Source organism: Cucurbita pepo, chromosome LG01 (genome assembly GCF_002806865.2).
Source record: "Cucurbita pepo subsp. pepo cultivar mu-cu-16 chromosome LG01, ASM280686v2, whole genome shotgun sequence".
Classification (NCBI taxonomy): Eukaryota; Viridiplantae; Streptophyta; class Magnoliopsida; order Cucurbitales; family Cucurbitaceae; genus Cucurbita; species Cucurbita pepo.
Genome location: NC_036638.1, coordinates 17733817 through 17754177, shown reverse-complemented (window position 1 = coordinate 17754177; position 20361 = coordinate 17733817). Strand labels below are relative to the sequence as shown.

At 34.3% G+C, this 20361-nt stretch overlaps 2 protein-coding genes across 4 annotated transcripts; both read left to right on the top strand.

The window, feature by feature from the left end:
- Positions 1–2356: 2356 nt before the first annotated feature.
- LOC111779844 (bidirectional sugar transporter SWEET1-like) lies at positions 2357–5154 on the top strand. Its single transcript, XM_023660019.1, has 6 exons — positions 2357–2510; positions 2593–2629; positions 2751–2846; positions 2918–3197; positions 3389–3508; positions 4583–5154. The coding sequence occupies exons 1-6, from the start codon at positions 2477–2479 to the stop codon at positions 4769–4771; spliced, it is 756 nt and encodes a 251-aa protein (XP_023515787.1). The 5' UTR covers positions 2357–2476; the 3' UTR covers positions 4772–5154.
- A 7205-nt stretch (positions 5155–12359) lies between these two features.
- On the top strand, positions 12360–20162 carry LOC111788693 (transcriptional corepressor SEUSS-like). Of its 3 annotated transcripts, XM_023669153.1 has the most exons (12): positions 12363–12715; positions 13284–13342; positions 13498–13714; positions 13880–14607; positions 14682–14801; positions 15016–15064; positions 15231–15445; positions 15581–15649; positions 15819–15916; positions 16605–16698; positions 17814–17883; positions 18840–20147. In XM_023669153.1, the coding sequence occupies exons 3-12, from the start codon at positions 13543–13545 to the stop codon at positions 19811–19813; spliced, it is 2589 nt and encodes an 862-aa protein (XP_023524921.1). In that variant the 5' UTR covers positions 12363–12715; positions 13284–13342; positions 13498–13542; the 3' UTR covers positions 19814–20147. The 3 variants fall into 3 exon arrangements, with proteins under 3 accessions (XP_023524912.1, XP_023524904.1, XP_023524921.1); XM_023669144.1 differs by having other exon boundaries at positions 12360–12715; positions 13502–14607; XM_023669136.1 differs by having other exon boundaries at positions 12361–12715; positions 13498–14607; positions 18840–20162.
- Positions 20163–20361: the final 199 nt, after the last annotated feature.

Here is a 20361-nt window from a genome sequence, read left to right as displayed (position 1 = left end):
TCATCGTCAGTCTCATGGTTTTAAAATGTCTTTATTAGGGAGAGGTTTCCACACCCTTATAAGAAATGTTTCGTCCCCTCTCCAACCGATGTGGGATCTCACAATCTACCCTCATTGGGAGACCAGCATCCTCATTAACACACTGCCCGGTGTTTGGCTCTAATACCATTTGTAACAGTCCAAGCCCACCACTAGCAGATATTGTCCGCTTTGGCTCATTACATATCGCCGCCTACTAGGGAGAGGTTTTCACACCCTTATAAGAAATGTTTCGTTCCCCTCTCTAACCGATGTGAGATCTTACACTTTCAATTCACAAACTTATCGTGCTTATTGGGTGATATAGAAATCATTGTGATACGAGAGTGCTATAACTTTATTATAGAAATCATTGTGATAATGAAGGGAAATATGCATTGATGAGTCGACCATGTTCGTCTTTCGCTAGGTCAATCTCAAACCTTGGTTGACACTCGTGGTGGCCGACCTCATGAACTCGACTAACACTCTTCACATACCCTTCTCCACTTTGGACGTTTACTAAGATATCCTAAACTTTTTTTTACACGTGAATAGAAATACTAATAAACGATTCCTCAAACTATATTATTGGTACCAAACTTTACTATTTGAATTGAAATCATGATTCAATTTTTGTTCGAGTTTTTGTTAGTGAAAAAGAGAGTGGTAGAAGTGTCACTCCATATATAGAAATGAACCTAATGGCACATGTTTACATAGTGAAACATCAAACATTTGGCCAAACACAACATCCAAATTCCACTAATTCAATTTTCGTAAATTTCTTCAGTCGTCCTTATTGGCTAACTTCAAAACCTGCACCAAATCTCCGTTGATATCGATGAAAATGTCGAGATCTCAATTAAAAAAAAAAAAAATCTTATAATGTTAAGAAGGGTGTCGGGAGAAGCTCACCAGACCCTTTTTAACGTGTGTCGTGAGCATCTCATTATAATGAGCCTCTCTTGACGTTGTTACACGGGTGTCGTGTGTCCGGAGAGGCTCATTAAAATTGCTAAATTAATTAGTTAATAGTTAATTATATTTACATGAGTTTAAAGTTAATTTCTTCATCGAATTAAAAAAAAATTAAGGCGGTAATTAGAAATTAAGACGTAAAATAGGAAGTGGGCCCCACATGCACAAATTTTCATGTCTGCTCTCACGTTACGTTACCCCTAACATTGTCGTGTGTAGCTGTGACACTGGAAAAAGAATTTTTGGTGACGTAAGCGTCGGAAAATGATAAATATTCATATTTTATTAATTACAAATAAAACCTTCAACTACTTCACATGCAAATAATGTTATTTTTTTCTATTATTCTTTTTAAATTAAATAAAACTTTATATTCTCTTTAAATTATTTTTTATTTTTTAATTAAATAAGAATGATTATTGAGTCTTTTATATTATTATTCTTTTATCGTCGTCGTAAATTACAAAATCATAATATATGATATCCAATAATGGAAATATACATGAATGAATCATGATTACAGCTGAATAAGAACAATTATGAGGATAAGATATTACTTATACCAACAAAGTATATATATCTCGATCACAGTAACTCAAAAATTTACATTATTTTGTTGAAAAGCTCATGTTGTCGTTCGACATTTGAGAATTCTATTGACGGGCATGACTTTGATACCATGTTATGAATCACAGATCTCCATAATGGTATGATTTGTCCACTCATGGTTTTGCTTTGGGCTTCTTGGCCTCGTACCAACGGGAATATGATCATTCCCTAAATTAGCGAATGAGACTCCATCCCAACCATCCTCAACGAGTTAAATTATATTTAAAATTAAAAAAATCCGCAAAAATATTTCTTTATTCTGTAAATATTTCCAAAACCGACCCATGAAAATACCTCATTTTTGCCGTAATAATAAAAAAATCATTTAAAATGCACGAGGAACACCATTTTAATAATTTCACGTCCAAGATATTTATTTTTTTATTGTTTAATAATTAAATACCTGAATTTTAATATAATAAATATCTTTCAAATATTCGTTAAACTCTAATTTTTATCTTTTTAATTTTTTTTTATATATTATTTTTTAAAAATTGGACTAAAAATGATAATGTTTTATAAGAAAATATTATGTAATTTAATTAAATGGTTAAAAGCAATTAAAAAGTTTTTAAAAACAACAAAGAACACTCACATTGTTCTTGTTTGCTTGTAGCAAGTGTAGAAGCAACTGAGTAAGTGGATAAGAATAAAACCAATTACTGTCAGTAATTATTTTTTTTTACTGAAAATTTACTTATCCATCCGGCATCCATTTCTCTCCCTATTTAAACTCCTTCTTCTTCCTCTCTACGCCGCCCTTCTCTTCCGGCGCTCCTCCTCCTCCTCCTCTACGCCGCCCTTCTCTTTCCGGCGTTCTTCATTTCCTACTCCTTCTGTTCTTTTTCACCTTAACCAGATCGACGAAATGGACATTCTCTTCTTCTTCTTCGGTGCTCTCGGTTCGTTTATTCACCGTTTTTTTATTTCCGAGTTTGTTGATCTATTCAGCGTTTTCAATTTACTTTTTGATTCGGTTTGCAGGAAACGCGACTGCTCTGTTTCTGTTCTTATCGCCAATGTATGTACAATAAGCCTCTGTTTCTCTGTTTTTTTGTTCTTGCATGTTCTTGGCTGCGATTTCCTCTTCCGATTTTCTGTTTCTTAACCTAATCGGCTCTGGATTTGACTCGATTTCTTAGAATTACTTTCAAGAGAATCATCAAAAGCAAATCGACTGAGCAATTCTCCGGCATTCCCTATGTTATGACGATGCTTAATTGTCTTCTTTCCGCTTGGTACTCTTTCAGATTTCAAATTCCGAACTCTCTCTGTTTTGAACGAATCTGATTTTTGAAAAATGATGAAGGTACGGCCTGCCGTTTGTGTCGCCACACAATATACTGGTTACTTCGATCAACGGAACAGGAGCATTGATAGAGATCGTGTACGTTTTGATCTTCATATTCTACGTTTCGAAGAAAGAGAAGGCGAAAATGGGAGCGCTGTTTGCGATAGCGATAGGCGCGTTCGTGAGCGTTGCGTTGGTGTCGGTTTTTGCTTTGCACGGCAAAAACCGTAAGGTGTTCTGTGGTTTGGTTGCTTTGGTATTTTCAATCATTATGTACGGCTCGCCACTATCCATAATGGTAAGTCAATTTTTTTTGCAGAACTTCTTTTCTATTTATTGCTTTAAAAGGTTAGAATCTCAAGCGCTTTCTGCTGACGTTTTTTTTTTTACCGAAGGTAATAAATGAATGATGAAATGGTAAAAAATTGGAGTAAAAACATTTTTGAAATAGAAGAAATGCAAATTTGATTTGATGTTTGTGGTGTACAGAGAACAGTGATAAAGACAAAGAGCGTCGAGTTCATGCCATTTTTCCTGTCGCTGTTCGTGTTCTTGTGTGGCACCTGTTGGTTCATATATGGCCTTCTTGGTCACGACCCTTTCCTTGCCGTAAGTATTATTCAACTCCAATAATCTTTTAGATCAATCTGAATTTCTAAGATTAAGTTGATTGGGTTGATGACCCAACAATTCTGGTTAAGTTCACAATCCAGCCCTCTGTTCTTAGATTGGTGGGTGTTTTTTTTATTGTTTTTCAACTATTTCTTAAATTTTTTTTACTTATTTATCCTACTTTTTATTATTTATTATATATTAATAACTAAAATCTAGCCCAATTTAAAGATTATAGATAATAACATGTAACCAACGTTAATTATAAAATTAAATATTTTTAATATTAAAAGAAATAGGGTTGGATTGGATTGGATTGGAACTCTATTTTTAAGTTAGCTGGCCATGGCTGAATTTTTGGTTTTCCAATAATTTACTCAACCTAATAAAGTGAAAAAAAAAACTAATTTAGTCTGATTTCTATTGTTTGAATTGTGTAGTCCATGTTGGTCGAGTGTTTGGACCATATAAACATTTCTATAGTTTGAATTGTGTAGTCCATGTTGGTCGAGTGTTTGGACCATATAAACATTTCTATAGTTTGAATTGTGTATTCCATGTTGGTCGAGTGTTTGGACCATATGAAGATTTCTATAGTTTGAATTGTGTAGTCCATGTTGGTCGAGTGTTCGGACCATATGAACATTTCTATAGTTTGAATTATGTAGTCTATGTTGGTCGAGTGTTCGGACCATATGAACATTTCTATAGTTTGAATTCTGTAGTCCATGTTGGTCGAGTGTTCGGACCATATGAACATTTCTATAGTTTGAATTGTGTAGTCCATGTCGGTCGAGTGTTCGGACCATATGAACACCCTTATTTTCAACTTCATTCTTTTGGCATTTTTGCTTGGTTACAATACCGTAACAATCCATGCATATTACAGCACCATACACTCTCTACCCTCAACGAATATTAGATGCTTATTTGAATCTTTGAGTTCTTGATCGAAAGTATATGTTTATTGGATGCTTATTTGAATCTCGAGTTCTTGATGGAAAGTATATGTTAATTAAGATGCGGGAAAAGGTGGTTTGTTTATAAATGCAATAATTGAGGTGCATGTAGGTGCCAAATGGGTTCGGATGTGGCTTGGGAGCGCTCCAATTGATTCTCTACGTGATCTACCGAGGTCGGCAGCCAAGGCCAGAGAAGAAGCCCACGAGCGATGGATCCAACGTGGAGATGGACCAACAGAAGCCCCAACTAGAGAAGCCACAGGCCACTGCCAAAGTGGGTCGCGATGATCAAGTCTAGGCACTATGTGCTTGTGATGCCCTTCTAAGTTGTCCTACTACTGCGTATTACAGTTTGTGTCAGTGTTTTTAAGCTTTCGGTTTTGTTGTGGGTTAAGAATGGACAAGACGACATGTCGATCTGCAATCCGAACAAAATGGTCGGAGAGGAAGACGAACGACATGTCTCATTGAACCATTTCCCTCTTATGTATTTCGAACTTCCAAAGTGGTGAGTTCCTCAAGGAATGCCCTCAAAATGGTCATTTTCTTGAATAAGACTATAATAAGTAGAGAATCGAAGAATAATAGAGTTATAGAACAAACGTAATGGACAACAATATATGTATCATATCGAGAAAAATAATAGTAATGGAAACAAGTTTTATGGGTTCGGACAAGACAGTTTCCTTCCGGGACGATTTGTATTTTGTGCTCGTTGTATAAGTGTTCTTATTATTATGAAATTGAAGAGCAAGCCTAATTAAGTTTAGACATTGTGTGAATTTGAAAGATTGAATTGAACATGAATTTTCATGAACATTATCTAAAAAATAAAACTTTGTTTTTTTGTTTTTGTAGGCTCCTAAAAACACTTAGAAACGATGAACTTGACTCACGGTGTAAGTATCTGGTAGCATAAGATGCAAGTACATTTCAGTCGCATTTTACTCCAATCGTATAGAATTTGAAAGACTATTGTGAGATCCCACATTGGTTGGAGAGGGATACGAAACATCTATTATAAGGGTGTAGAAACCTTTCCATTGTAGACATGTTTTAAAATCGTGAGGATAACAACGATATGTAACGACAAAGCGGATAATATTTGCTAGCTGTGGGCTTGAACTGTTACAAAATGATATCAGCGAACACCAAGCACTGTGCAGTAAAGACACTGGTCCCCAAGAGGGTATTTCTTATAAGGGTGTGGAGGCCTATCCTTAATAGACGGTTTTAAAACTGTGAGGTTGATGACGATACGTAACACAGAACTAGGCAACCTTCGTTCTCTCATTATCGTTTTTTCATCCATTTTCATCTAATTTCAAATTATTACTTGAAGAACTACCTTTCAAATGAATTTAACTTTGTGTTAAAATATATTAAGAAAATATTAAAGTTAGGTTTAAACTCAAACTAGATAAATCAACTAAACGACAAAAGTTTAGATTTTATCGTTCAAGAACACGACAAAATTGTTTTTCTTTTTGTTGACAAACATACAACTGAAAGCGAGAAATAAAAAAACGCTCAACTGATTAACGGTAAGATCTACTACTATCATTATCATGATACTCCACGACAAAATATATTATTTCCTTTAAATTAAACGACAAAAGTCTAGATTTTATTATCCGACAAGATACGACAAAACGTATCATTGACCGTGAGAATTAAAGAATACATTAAATTAAAAATATTTTGTCAATCGATAACCTTTTAGATTTACTAATATCATTATCACGACACTCCACGACAAAACGTATTATTTCCTTTCAATTAAACGACAAAAGTTCAGATTTTATCATCCGACAAATTTAGTTTCCTTTTATATTGACAAGCGTACAATTGAGAGCGAGAATTCGGAAAGATATTAAATTAAAATATCTTATCGATGAGTTACCTTTGAGATATATTTATATCATCATCACGACACTCCGCGACAAATTGAGTTATTTTCTTTAAATTAAACGACAAAAGTTTAGATTTTATTGTCCGACCGAGTACGACAAATTTATGTTTTTTTTTTTATTTTGTTGACAAAGGTAGAGTAACAAAATAGAACATTACTAAATTAATTAACCATATTTTGGTCATTTAATTAACTGTCTTTTTAACAAAAAAAAATTATTAATTAATTAATGAAGTTTTACCATATTTCTTCAATAAAAAAATGAAGATAATATCATGGTTAATTACAAAATACACACATGCATACATATATTATTTATTTTATATATATATATATATATATATATATATATATATATATATATATATATAAAATAAATAATATATGTATGCATGTGTGTATTTTGTAATTAACCANATATATATATATATATATATATATATATATATATATAAATAAATATATATATATATATATATATATATATATATATAAAATAAATATATATATAAATATATATTTATATATATATATATATAAAATAAATATTTATATAAATAAATATTTATATATATATAAAAAAAATAAATAATATATGTATGCATGTGTGTATTTTGTAATTAACCATGATATTATCTTCACTTTTGAAGATAATATATGTATTTTATATATATATAGAAGGAAAATCAACAAATTTGAAGATATTTTAATATTTATTAGAGTATTTACATTAAAAAAAATAAAAAAAATACAAAAATCAAATTCCATAACTAATATCTGTATCCAATAAATTTTTAAATATATTCAATTTTAAGCAAGATTATATTATTTAATAATTATTAAAAATTTAACTCTTAGCTAATGTATTTTTATATTAGTTAAGTTATATGTTTATGTTAAAAATGAATTTAGTATATAAATATTTAGATTTTATAATAATTAATTTTTTTTGTTCATCCAAAAATGATCAGCTAGAAATTTTGTAAAAATTATTAATATTTTAAACAGTTGAGTTTCCATATTTAGATAGCTTTTTTATTTATTAAGAATTATCTGTGGTTTAATTAAATGGAAATACATTTTTAAATATTTAATTACACATAGAATTATTGGAAAATAAATTAATTAAAATTTAATTAATTCTTTATATGATTAATTAATATAAATATTTTTGTTTCTTTATTTCATGAATTAATTAAAATTTAAATTATATATTTCACCTACTACAAATATAACTTAATTAGTAAGATATCAATTTTTTAAAATAAATATTTTTCAGAAGAATTAAAAAAGAATAATGAAGATAACATCAGTACAATAAAGAAGCACAGTTTATTATTAAAAACACGTGCAAGGCACGTGAGAGAGTAGTACATTAAACAAACGCGCAGCAGGAGGAAAAAAAGAAGTAAACGTCTAAGTAACTCCCAAATTCCGCCGGCCGGCCGGCTGTGCTAGGCTACCGGTTTGACATATTTCAGGCAGGAAGCCTCTCCTCCGCCGCCACCGCCGCCGCCGACGTTTCACCGGACGGCGGATTCTGAGTCATAGCTTTTATAGTTTCTGGTCCAGGTTCGGCAGCATCCTATAAACACAAAAAAACAAACTGATGTGTGATGATATTGATGAAAAGCAAGAAAAACATGAAAAATGAATCCTTTTTGATGAAAAATTGAAAAATTGATCGAAAAAAGCAAAAGGGGTTTCTCAAAATGTGTTCTTGGGAGGGGATTTTACAATGGCATCGATGAGGCGCTGTTGTCTGTCTATGGCCTGCATGGAAGCCAATGCCTGCAAGATGGAGAGAAGGTTAGATTACGTGAAATGTAGAGAAAAGGGTTGAGGAATTGAATTTAGGTAGACCATTTGGTATTGCTTCTTGGTAAGGGTCCTGGGCTCGGATGTCAAGGAGAGAGACCTCTCGAGCTTGGCCTGGCCGTTGGTTGCCATATTTGGGTGGGCGGAGGAGGTTGATTGAATGTTCAATGTTCAATGTTCAATGTTGAATGAGTTGGGATGGTGTTGATGGGTGAAAGGGGAGTGGGTATATATAGTGGAGGGGCGGAACAGGGGTCGATGCCAGTGAAGCAATTGGGGACGTGGCAGCCATGATGACAGTGCAGAAAAACTTGCACATTTGCCGCTTTTTCTTTCTACTGCCTCTAATGCAACCGTTTCTCTCCTACTCTTTTATAATTATGCCTTTTTTTTCCTTACTTTCTTACTTTCTTTTCTTTCCCAAACAACTTGCTTTCTAAGATCAAATTAATTTACATACCTCGATTCATATCCATTTCGTTCTAAATTGTAACCGTCTAAGTCTACCGTCAAAGTTTTTATACTTAACAACTAACGTGGGATCGTACACAAGTCACTGCTATCAAAGATTGTCCTCTATTGTAGTGGCCCAAACCCACCACTATCTTCCCTTTTCTGTTTTGGGCTTCCTCGAATGGTTTTTCACCTTTATAAGGAATGATTCTTTCTCCTCCCCAACTGGTGTAAGATCGCATAATCCACCTTGTTTTGAGGCTTAGTGTCCTCGCTACCACCTGTTCACTTCTCTAATCGATGTGGGACCCCCCAATCCATCCATTTTTGGGCCTTGTATCACTCCCCTTTGGGTCTCAGTCTCCTTACTCTCCTTACTGGCACATCATCTTGTGTCCACTCCCTTTTCTCAAGGTTTTTAAAACGTGTATACTAAGACGAGATTTTCACACTCTTGCAAAGAATATTTCGTTCTCATCTCAAACCAATACAAAATCTCACATAAATAGACACAAACTTGAAAGTCAGAGACTATATTCGATTCGGTGGTTGGTAGCAGTGAGTTGAATTGGGAGTGAAATTGAAAAAACAAAAAAATGGGTAATTTATTATTTATTATAATTTGTTGGATATGTGGAGGTGAAGTGAGGGGCTTTCATTAATCTCAGGCCAATTCATTAATTGCTACACTGCGTCTTTTCCTCTTGTTTGTATGTTGCAGCTTTGGAAACGGTTGGCTACTCGCCTTTAATACCCCCTCCTCCCCCCCTTTGAACCACAACAAAACCATCACCACTCCATTAGGGTTTCACCCTTTCCTATCGCACCACCACCGAGCGACCGTACCCTCGATCACGTGCCATACCCGAACACATAATCTTATTTTCAAAAATATATCAGGGCCTGAGTGAAACCCAGATAATCTTATTTTCAAAATTATATCAGGGTCTGAGTGATTCTCAATCGTCCAGCTCAAATTCCACTTCAAAACAAAAAAAACGACAATCCCTAGTCAAATCCCTCAAACGTACACTTTTAAACTTACTCAACACATGCTTAACATTCCACACTCACGCTCTTTACGAGACGTAAGTTTTTGTTTTTGTTTTTTTCTCTCAAATGAATTCAGCTCAAATTGGCAACCGGTTAGTATTTCTTTTATCAATTTTATCACTTCTACCCATAGTTTATATTTTTTTGGTTTGGGAACAAAAATGGTTTTGTTTAATCTTGTATTTATTTCATTTTTATTGTTAAAAAATTATTTTTAATAATCATAAATAAATAATTAATATATTCTGAATTACTGGACAAATGACATAACTGCCCTAACTCAAACAGCCTAAAATCCAACACCTAATGTTATCAGGTCACAGCTTCTAACACGTATTTTATGTAAATATTTATTGATCGCAGAAAAAAATAAAATATATACCGTCAGATTTTTAATAGAATATTTATGACAATAAATAAATATAGCGGTTTATATATATACATATACATATATATTCTCTAAGAATAAATTTAATTCTTCAAATTTTGACATAATAAAATAAATAAATAAAATAATGACTACCAATTTTACATCATAATAATAACAATTTTTTAATAATAAATAAAAATGAAAAGATTCCAAACACCCAATTCATTTGGGCTTTTCAGCCCTTTTCTTATTGGGCTTCCGCGTTTTGGGCCTTTCATATATTTAAGCATAAAATCCACATTGAATTATATTATATATAGTATTTAACTTTTATATTTAATTTTGTGGGTATTTTTGATATTTAAGAATTAAAAAATAAAACTAATATTTTGAAATTTAAAGAATAAGAGAATATTTTTAAAAATAATAATAATAAAAAAAAAACGTGTGTTTTTATAATAATTTTCTCCTGATTTGCCGTCTCCTAACATATATATATATATATATATATATATTTAAAAAAAAAAGATAAAAAAATTTATTTTAAAAAAAAATATATGAACGACGTGGCAGAGTGTGTGGCTGGGCGGCGTCCAACGGGGGAGGGGTATAAATGTAAAAAGAAAATAAATAAATAAATAAAATAATGTTGATGTTTTTATTTTTTATTTTTACTCTTTAATTTTTTTATAAACATCTTCCAAATTAAATTATTTTTACACCGCGTAACTAATTAAAACGACGTAGCAATGTATAATGTAAACATTAAAAAAAAAGTAATCTCGACTCTAGAAGTAGTATCGTGATAATGTGTATTTTTATACCGACATTACAAGATTTAAAATTGTTAAAAATGAAAAACAGAAGATCAAAAGTGGCAGTGGGATCTAAAGTCTAGTTGTGATTAATGTTCACAACGTTTATATTTCGTTAGTTTATATTTTTCTTATTTTGAGGTATTAGTTGGTAGTTTGTATTCTATTTAAACTGTGTGAACGTTAATGAAAACTTGTATTTTAGATCCCACTGCGACTTTTGATCCCACCTATGTTTTTCTGTACTTTCAATCTCATTGATGTTTCTCATTCTTAAGATAGTATCAGAGCATCATCCTTAACAAAAATAATTGCCGTGTTTTTTTTACGTACTTCTAAATTGAGAAGTATGTTTTCCAACTCATTGAATTTTATAAAATAACTATTTCTATAGCTATTAAAAAAGATTTATATTTANAAAAAATATATATATATATATATATATATATATTTATTTATTTATTTATTTATTTGTGGCTTTAAATGAAATTAAAATGGAAGGTGTGCAAGCATTAAATTATTTAAAAATTTTGCACACGCAACCAATAACTTTTTATTTCTTTTTTAATATTTTTCAAATACGAAAAAAAAAAAACAAATTAGCGAATAAATAAAGTTAAAATTATGATAAAATAAAATAGTCATTATAGAAATAAAAATAAATAAATAAATAAAGTTTAATAATAAAGGAAAAGTTTTGGTACAAGTAACTATGTATTTTATTTTATTTTATTCGAAATAAAAGCTATTAAATTTTGTAATATACGAAAATTGTTCAATGATTAAGACGTTGATTACTATTTTAAACGTCGATAGTTTAAGTGATTAGTATACTTTTGAATTAAAGAAACGACTTTTGTATCATTCTCAAACAGGTACGATTTGATATTAGAATCGATTGAAAACGAGTGATTCATTTCCCATCCTGTTCTTCATTTATGGTTCTTTTTGAAAAATAATCGTTTATTTTCCAATATAAACTATTAATTTGTTGATTCACGTGTTATTAGAAATTGAGGTTGAACCACTTTCTCGTAAATTATTATTATTTTTTAATCAAATAATTTCACTGTCATCTAAATTATATTAACAAAAATGAGTTTTTTTTTTTAATTTTTTGTTTTCTATTTTCTGAATATGTTTTTAGGATTTAATTAAATGTTAATAATAAAAAATTCCTTTAATTTAAAAACATGTAATTTCATATACCATTTTAAAATATAAAAAAAGAATGGCAGTGTTGTAATTTAGGGGAAGTAGAGGGGGAGTTATAGGGACACCGGACCGCAACCTATATAATCCTACCTCACGCGCACCATGGACGGCCACACATGTTATTTTATGTTATGTTATGTATGTATGTATGTATGTATGGATGCATGTATGCATGTATGCATGAACCATTTGACTTCATTAGGAGCTAGTGAGAGAAAGAGAGAGACGCAGAACAAAGAAAAAGAAAGAATGGAGAAATAATTCAATCCAATCCAATATAATTTTGACGTCCGCAAGGACACAGTCTCTCTCTCTCTCCTTCCTTCTCTCTCTAAGTTGCAGGGCGTGCCCTCTGTGGGAGAATCCCTCCATGAGTTTTCAGAGCGTGCTTCTGAGCTTCATCTGATACTCACCGATATCAATTTCGGGACGAAGAAGGAGAAGAAGAAGAAGACAAGGAAGTAGAAGAAGAAGAGGAGGAGCGACAAGAACAGGAGCTAGAAGACGAGGAAGAAGGAGGAGGAGACGGCGGAGGACGAAGGAAACTCAATTACTGATGTAACCTTGAAGCCTCGACAATTTAGTCAATTTCGGTCTGCTATTGAGGTTCTTTATTTTATATTTTCTCACTTTCAACCAGTACCTTTCTTATTCATTTCCTCTATGCTCTTCCATTTCGACGTGCGAGGTGTTGTGTTGTTTCATGTTTTGGATCGTTGATTTGTCCTTTGATCGACTTGTTTTTTTTTTCTTCTCTCTCTCTCTCTCTCTCTCTCACTTTTGCCTATTCTCTGCTTTCTTTTCCCTCATATGAGCAGGGATTGCGCAAGAATGTCTTACGGTTTCAGTTTTTCTGCTTGAATCTTTCTTCGGGATTTTTACCATGGGAGTTCATTGTTTGAGCGGTGAACCTGAAGTTTATTGATTGGTTTTTATTTAATTGCTTAGCAGGTTGTTTGTATCATTTTTTTTTTCTGTGGTGTGTGGGGTTTCAGATTTGGATTTCTTCTTGGAGATTTAATTGTTTTTTTTTTCTTTTTTAGAAATTGAAGTTCGTCTCGGGTGCTTTTGATGAAATTATGGTTATCGATCAGTGTTCTTGATTTGGTTGTAGTAGTTTCTTTTCTTCTGAATGTTGAATTTAAAATGGATCTGCCATGTTTTTTTTTTACAGAGATTCATACGGAACATCCAGGTTCGATCTTCTCGGGAAGACAGTGCGGTTCCATAATGGTCAGAACCAAATGGTGTTCAATCGTTAATTTATCCACTTATATCGCTTCAAAATGATGAACCTGTAGTCCGTAGGGTTGGGTATTGGGAAGAATGCTCTCTGAGCTGAGCTTTGTTTCAGTTTCCCACGTAGGTTAACTGTATTCACTTTGTAGGTAGGCGTCTCTTTGGCGAGTGATTTCAGCTTGTGATTGGGAAAGATGGTAACTACGGGGCCACCTACTCCTATGGGTGGTGGTGCACAGTCTGTTTCACCCTCACTTCTGCGATCTGATTCTGGATTGCTGGGAGTTCAAGGTGGTCTGCTGCCTTCACAGGCTTTTTCTTCACTCGTGTCGCCCCGCAATCAGTTCAATAGTATGAATATGCTTGGTAATATGTCCAATGTGTCATCTCTCCTTAATCAATCATTTGGAAATGGGGCTCCTAATTCTGGACTTCCATGTCCTGGTGGTGTTGACACCGGAGCAGAGCCAGACCCTCTTTCGGGTGTTGGCAATGGAATGAACTTTAATAATCCTTCATCATCTTTTGTAGCATCAAGTATGACAAACCCCGTATCGTCTGTCCAAGGGCAGAATCCACAATTTTCCAACCTTTCTAGCAGCCAGTTGTTATCAGATCAGCAGCAGTCACAACAACTTGAACCCCAGAACTTCCATCTAAGTCAACAGTCTATGGAACAGTTTTCAGCACTTCAGAGCAATCAACAATCACAATTTCAAGCAATTCGAGGGTTGACTGGTGTTGGACCCGTAAAGTTGGAGCCTCAAGTGACCGGCAGTGATCAACATGGACAGCAGCAGCAGCAGCAGCATTTGCAAACATTGAGAAATCTTGGTTCAGTGAAATTAGAATCACAACGACTTCATTCGATGCGAGGTTTGGCACCAGTAAAAATGGAACCCCAACAATCAGACCAGTCATTATTTCTGCAGCAGCAGCAGCAGCAGCATCAACAGCATCAGCATTCGCATCAACATCAACATCAACAACAGCAGCAGTTTCTGCATATGTCTAGACAGTCCTCTCAGGCAGCGGCTGCCCAAATTAATTTAATGCACCAACAAAGGCTTTTGCAATTACAACAACAACATCAGCAACAACATCTCTTAAAAAGTATGCCTCCTCAACGGCCACAATTGCAACAACATTTACAACAGCAGAACCTTCCGCAAAGATCTCCCGTAAAACCAGGATATGAACCTGGAATGTGTGCTCGGCGTCTGACGTATTACATGTATCATCAGCAAAACAGACCTGAAGTAGGAACATATTACTTTGAATCTTTTGTCGTGTCCAAGGGGAGGACTATCTGACAAATCTAATTTGTTTGTAGGACAACAACATAGATTTCTGGAGAAAATTTGTTAACGAGTACTTTGCACCTCATGCCAAAAAGAAGTGGTGCGTTTCCATGTATGGAAGTGGGCGACAAACAACTGGAGTTTTTCCTCAGGTCTTCTGCAAGATACACTGCGTCCTTATATTTTTTTGGCATCATAGCAGTAGAAATTTGATTGAACTTTTTATGTGGAATAATATGTAATTTTCTTTTTGCTTTAATTTTTTGGCATAATCATTTGAACGTAGATTCTTTGAAAGCTTACTATTTACATGTCCCCATTTCATCGTTGATGCAATAGAAACACCATTTTCTTTGAAATTTTCAGGATGCATGGCATTGTGAAATATGCAAACGCAAGCCTGGGCGTGGCTTTGGTAGGTTCGATTATCATGCCTACTGATTTGAATTTTAAATTGCTGCTGCGTGCTCATTTTTAACGGCATTTGTTGAGCACTTTCATTGATACTTCTTCAAGGTTCTTTTTCGTGGACTTCTGATCTTGATGGAATTTGAATATATATGTTCTTTTTACTATTTCAGAAGCAACTGCTGAAGTTCTTCCCAGGCTTTTTAAGATCAAGTATGAAAGTGGAACTATGGAGGAGCTACTTTATCTTGACATGCCCCGTGAATATCATAATGCTTCTGGTGAGATCGTCCTGGATTATGCAAAAGCAATACAGGAAAGTGTTTTTGAGCAACTTCGCGTTGTTCGGGATGGCCAACTTCGAATTGTTTTTTCTCCAGACCTTAAGGTTGTGCAAAGTATACTTTCCCTCCCTTTTCTGCGTGTCTGCATGTTTGTGGTTGTGCTTTCAACAACTTAGAATATTTTATGACCTGTATGCAATATTCAGTTCTTGATGTTTTTCCATCGTTATTCCTTTCAGATATGTTCATGGGAATTCTGTGCTCGACGCCATGAAGAACTTATTCCGAGGAGATTATTGATACCTCAGGTTTAACTTCATCTTGTTACACATAAAAATTGCCCATATTGCTCCCCCCCCCCCCCAAAAAAAAAAAAAAAAAAAAAAACACTATCCCACATTAATTGACCCGGTTAATCACTATTATAGCCTGTCATCCATCAATTTGTGACTGACAGTTATTAATGTCTTAATGCAGGTTAGTCATCTTGGGGCAGCAGCTCAAAAGTACCAGTCTGCCATTCAAAGCGCATCATCCAATTTATCAACTCCTGAATTGCAAAATAATTGTAACATGTACGTCCTTCTTAACATGTGTATTTCTTTAGACAAATACTTTGTCTGTTTGCTTCTGCCTGCGTGTAAAATTTTAGTGTGACTTGCTTACTCTTTGATAGCATCCTGAAATATGAATATGTTCCCAGGCCATTCTTTCACTCTCCTGACCTTGGGCTTTTACGTGTTGCTTTTGCAATGAGGGATAGTTTATTGCTAGTGGTTTCCACTAGAATCATGATTTGTTTCTTCTAAATCTATCCATTAGAATCATGATTTGTTTCTTCTAATTCTATAGGGCCTTTGCCTTGTCTTTTCCGTAAACATAATTTTTTTAGTTCATTCCTTGTCAACTACTATAGCCTTGGTGGTTCGTTCTAATTTGCGTTGTGATTCTCAAATTATTTTGACCATTCATTCACCGGTGAGAATGGAATTATTTGGCATTCATTCCTTGTTTGTAAAGATTTATATGTAATGAGACATGGTTTTTATATTAGGTAGACCTATAAGATGGACGGCCTTATATAATAGTGTATGTTGTCCTCTTTAGAAGGTTGGACTCTGAGATGTTATATGTAAACTACACCAAGTATTCACGTTCTTATACATGAAGTATATCAATTGGTTCACACCAACTTTACGTGCTTTGTTTTGAAGTTAATTATGTTTTGGAAGTTCATTGAAGCCCTTAATGAATTGCACATAGGTTTGTGGCTTCAGCGCGGCAATTAGCTAAAGCCTTGGAAGTTCCGCTGGTAAATGACTTGGGATATACAAAGAGATATGTACGTTGTCTTCAGGTAATAAATAACTCACATCAATTTGTGGTCATTACGAGTCAAACAAGTCGAAGATGAATATCAATTTTATTTTAATAGACATGGTATTTATTCCATGTCCTTAAAAAATGAGGGTTCCTTGCCTATGAATATAGGTTTGGGTTGACTTTTTATAGTCTTGGGGCATTGAAGATGTTTGACATATAATTAATTTGTTTACCTACCATTATTTGGACTTCATTGTATTTTAGATGGGTAATATTTTTGTAAATATAACTACACTGTAGTTGAATATTATTTACCATGGTGGTTAAGAAGGGCCATGTAATAATAAAGGGCTTAGAGGGAATGAGTTTAAGCCTTGGTAGCCTCCTACTTAAGATGTGATATTCCACGAGTTACCTTGGCAGCGAGATAAAAAAAACATATTGTTTAACATTGGGTACCTTCTTTTAAATGGTTTGTTTCCTTAGGTTTCTTGATCTTAAACATAATTTCTCATGAGGTTCAACCACGTATTTAAGGTTAAATTTGATAGTTTCACTGGCATTGTGGATTCACCTAGTTAAATCCTAACCTTGTTCTGCAATTCAAATATTGTGCTATGCTCCTGCCTATATAACTCGATATTCCTCTACAGAAGATGAAACTCCCTTACCTTCATCTTATAACCCCAGTAGCCATTTCTTTTTCCACATATCTTAGAAGCCCGTTTTTTTTGCCAGCCTTTTGAAGTCTAAATAATTAAATTCTTAGATGGATCATGAAGATCACAAGTGCTTTTGGTTTATGTTGGAGTATTATTAAATTTTATTATATTATATGAACTAGTTGCCAATTTGTGATAATATCACATCTGCCTATGAATTTGCCATATTTGTTAAATCTGATTGATTGTGCGATGATGGTTCTGTATTTGAAGTACAGTAGTGGTAGTGTTCAGTTTTGGAATACATTCTTGAATATTTTTCTTTTCATGTTCAATTGTTTATGGCTTATTGAATATAGTGTAACCTATTGATTCACCGATGTGTTTCAGCCATTCATTTCTCTCGCTCTAAAACTGGAGCATTGTTACATGTTTATATTTACTTTTTGACCTTTTCCCCCTTGTGGCTTTTCTTTTGGCTCTTCAGATATCCGAAGTGGTTAATAGCATGAAGGACTTGATTGATTACAGCAAAGAAACAGGGATCGGTCCAATGGGTAAGTAGGATCTTGTTGATGCTATTGTTTTATGAGCTTTTGGCAGCTTTTCAAGGGCAGTTTGGAGGCTGCGTTAATAATCTATTATGTGTGCCGCACGCCACACACAACACTAACAGTTTACTAACTCAAGAAGCATATTTAATTATCCTGGGTTGGCCAAATGATCAATGAAACAATTTGTAAAGCTAGACCTCTTTGAGGTTCTAGGTTCAAAACAATAATACCTATCTTAGAATATTAAATACACTGCAGTTTTTGCTGCAAAAGCTACCACAGATGACAAACAGTTTTCTAACGCAAGAAGCATATTTTTGTAGTCTGGGTTGGCTTAATGATCATTGAAACAAGTTGTGAAACTAGACCGCTTTTATGATCATAGGTTCAAAATAATAATGCCTTTCATAGAATATTAAATGCACTATCCAGTTTTTACTGCCAAATTCTTAGGATCAAGTGACCGTCTAGTGGTCCTTCTAGTGTTTTGATTTAAAGTCTGAACCTGCGGTGCTTTATGTTGTGACTTTAGATCGTTGGTCAAATAATTAAGGGGGATAACTTGAGGGTATGATGGAGAATTAAAGGAAGCTTTTGTTGAAGTTATGCAAGGGCTCCTTCATATCTAATTGAGGGAGAGATTTGGAGGGGGACGGATCTGAAGCTTCCTAACCGTAGTTTGTATAGTTTCTGTGGGTTATGTCCTCTGTTTTGCTTCAGAAACAAGATAAACCTAAAAATTTAGAAAAGATTATATGTTTGTTGTTGATATTTATGTGCTATGGATCATTAGCAGATATTTTTTCAACTGTCATCTGATTGTGGTCTCTGTGGCGGATGATCGAATGATCTCACTTCTCTTTAGATCATATATTTTTCTAATTAAGAAATGGTCAATGTGTTAAAAGAACAAGTTCTTCTTTAGATTATTGAATATATCTTCTTTTATTATCAACCAGATAGTCTAGCCAAGTTTCCTCGGAGGTCTAGTTCGTCATCAGGGCTTACAACACAAGCTCAAGGTTCTGATGAGCAGCAGCAGCAGCAACAACAACAATCATCCATAGCCCAGCGCCCAAATAATAATCAGAGTTTTGTTCAGGCTTCTGCAGTGCAGATTTTAGCTAGCAATGGTGTGACCAGTGTAAATAGCAACGCCAACCAACCTTCGACATCAAACTCAGCAAGCACCATTGTCGGGCTTCTTCACCAGAATTCTATGAACTCCAGACAGCAGAACACTATGGCTAAACCTAGTAACTCAAATGGGGGAAGTTCTGTTCAGATTCCGTCCCCGGGTTCATCCAGTACGATTCCACCTACACAACCAAACCCTTCTACATTCCAGCCGCCAACTCCCTCGTCATCCAACAATCCTTCACACCCAACGCATACAGCTTCAAAGAGTTCCAATCAGATGAGTACTGCTAATTCTCCGGCAAACATCTCTATGCAACAATCTGCTTTATCTGGGGATGCTGATCCTAGTGATACACAGTCCTCCGTACAAAAGATCTTACAAGAGATGATGATGAACAATCAAATGAATGGCTCGTCTAGTCTGGTTGGCATGGGTTCGGTGGTCAATGATATGAAAAATGTGAATGGGATCTTACCTACAGGCAATACAGGTGTCAACAATGGGGGAAATTGTATAGGGGGAAACGGAACAACAACCAACGGTGGCTCGGGCATGGGAGGAGGTGGATATGGATCAATGGGGAGTGGGCTTGGGCAGCCTGCCATGGTTAATGGAATGAGAAATGCAATGGGAAACAACTCCATTATGAACAGACGAATAGGAATGGCGTCGCTCGCTCTAGAACAAAGCATGAATGGTCAACAGCAAGATTTGGGAAACCACCTTCTAAGCGGACTCGGAGCTGTAAACAGCTTAAGTAATCTCCAATACGACTGGAAGCCATTCCCATGAAGAAAAACAAGCTATATATACGAATCGACATACAGCGATTGGTGCCTTGATGATCTCAGCTGCTGCTTCTGCAGCATTCATTCCAATTGTGAGAGTTTGTTGCCGATGGCCCTGCAAGAGAAAGGCAGGCACAGAATGGCAAACACAGGTGCGGGACATAATGATTCACACTTTGTACCAATATATATGCTTTTATATTATACGAAAAAGGAAAGTCTGATGGCTGGGGATGGTGAATAGGGGCAGGTTTTCTGTGATTTCTCAAATGTAATCTGTCTATTTCTATAGTTTTCCCACTAATATATCCTTCTTTTTTTATTATTAGTTTTCATCATTTAATTTCTTCATAGCATTTTGGGTTTTGTTATGATTCTTCAAGGATTTTGTTCATTTGAAAGAAATCCAAAAATGGGTTGCCTGAGTTGAGTGGCCAAGTGAAGGAAAGCTTCAATTTAGGTAATGAATTGTTATGCTTTTTCAAGTTATTTTCAATGAATTTTGTAGAATTATAACACATTCTTTTAGTTTAAGAGATAAATAAACAAAAT

Excerpts from the sequence above, each read along its gene's own strand:
- LOC111779844 (XM_023660019.1), top strand. The coding sequence starts at position 2,477 with ATGGACATTCTCTTCTTCTTCTTCGGTGCTCTCG. Across the intron at positions 3,198-3,388 it reads GCTCGCCACTATCCATAATG|AGAACAGTGATAAAGACAAA; the intron begins GTAAGTCAATTT and ends TGTGGTGTACAG. Across the intron at positions 3,509-4,582 it reads GTCACGACCCTTTCCTTGCC|GTGCCAAATGGGTTCGGATG; the intron begins GTAAGTATTATT and ends AGGTGCATGTAG.
- LOC111788693 (XM_023669136.1), top strand. The coding sequence starts at position 13,543 with ATGGTAACTACGGGGCCACCTACTCCTATGGGTGGTGGTGCACAGTCT. Across the intron at positions 15,065-15,230 it reads CAAGCCTGGGCGTGGCTTTG|AAGCAACTGCTGAAGTTCTT; the intron begins GTAGGTTCGATT and ends TTACTATTTCAG. Across the intron at positions 15,917-16,604 it reads TTGCAAAATAATTGTAACAT|GTTTGTGGCTTCAGCGCGGC; the intron begins GTACGTCCTTCT and ends AATTGCACATAG.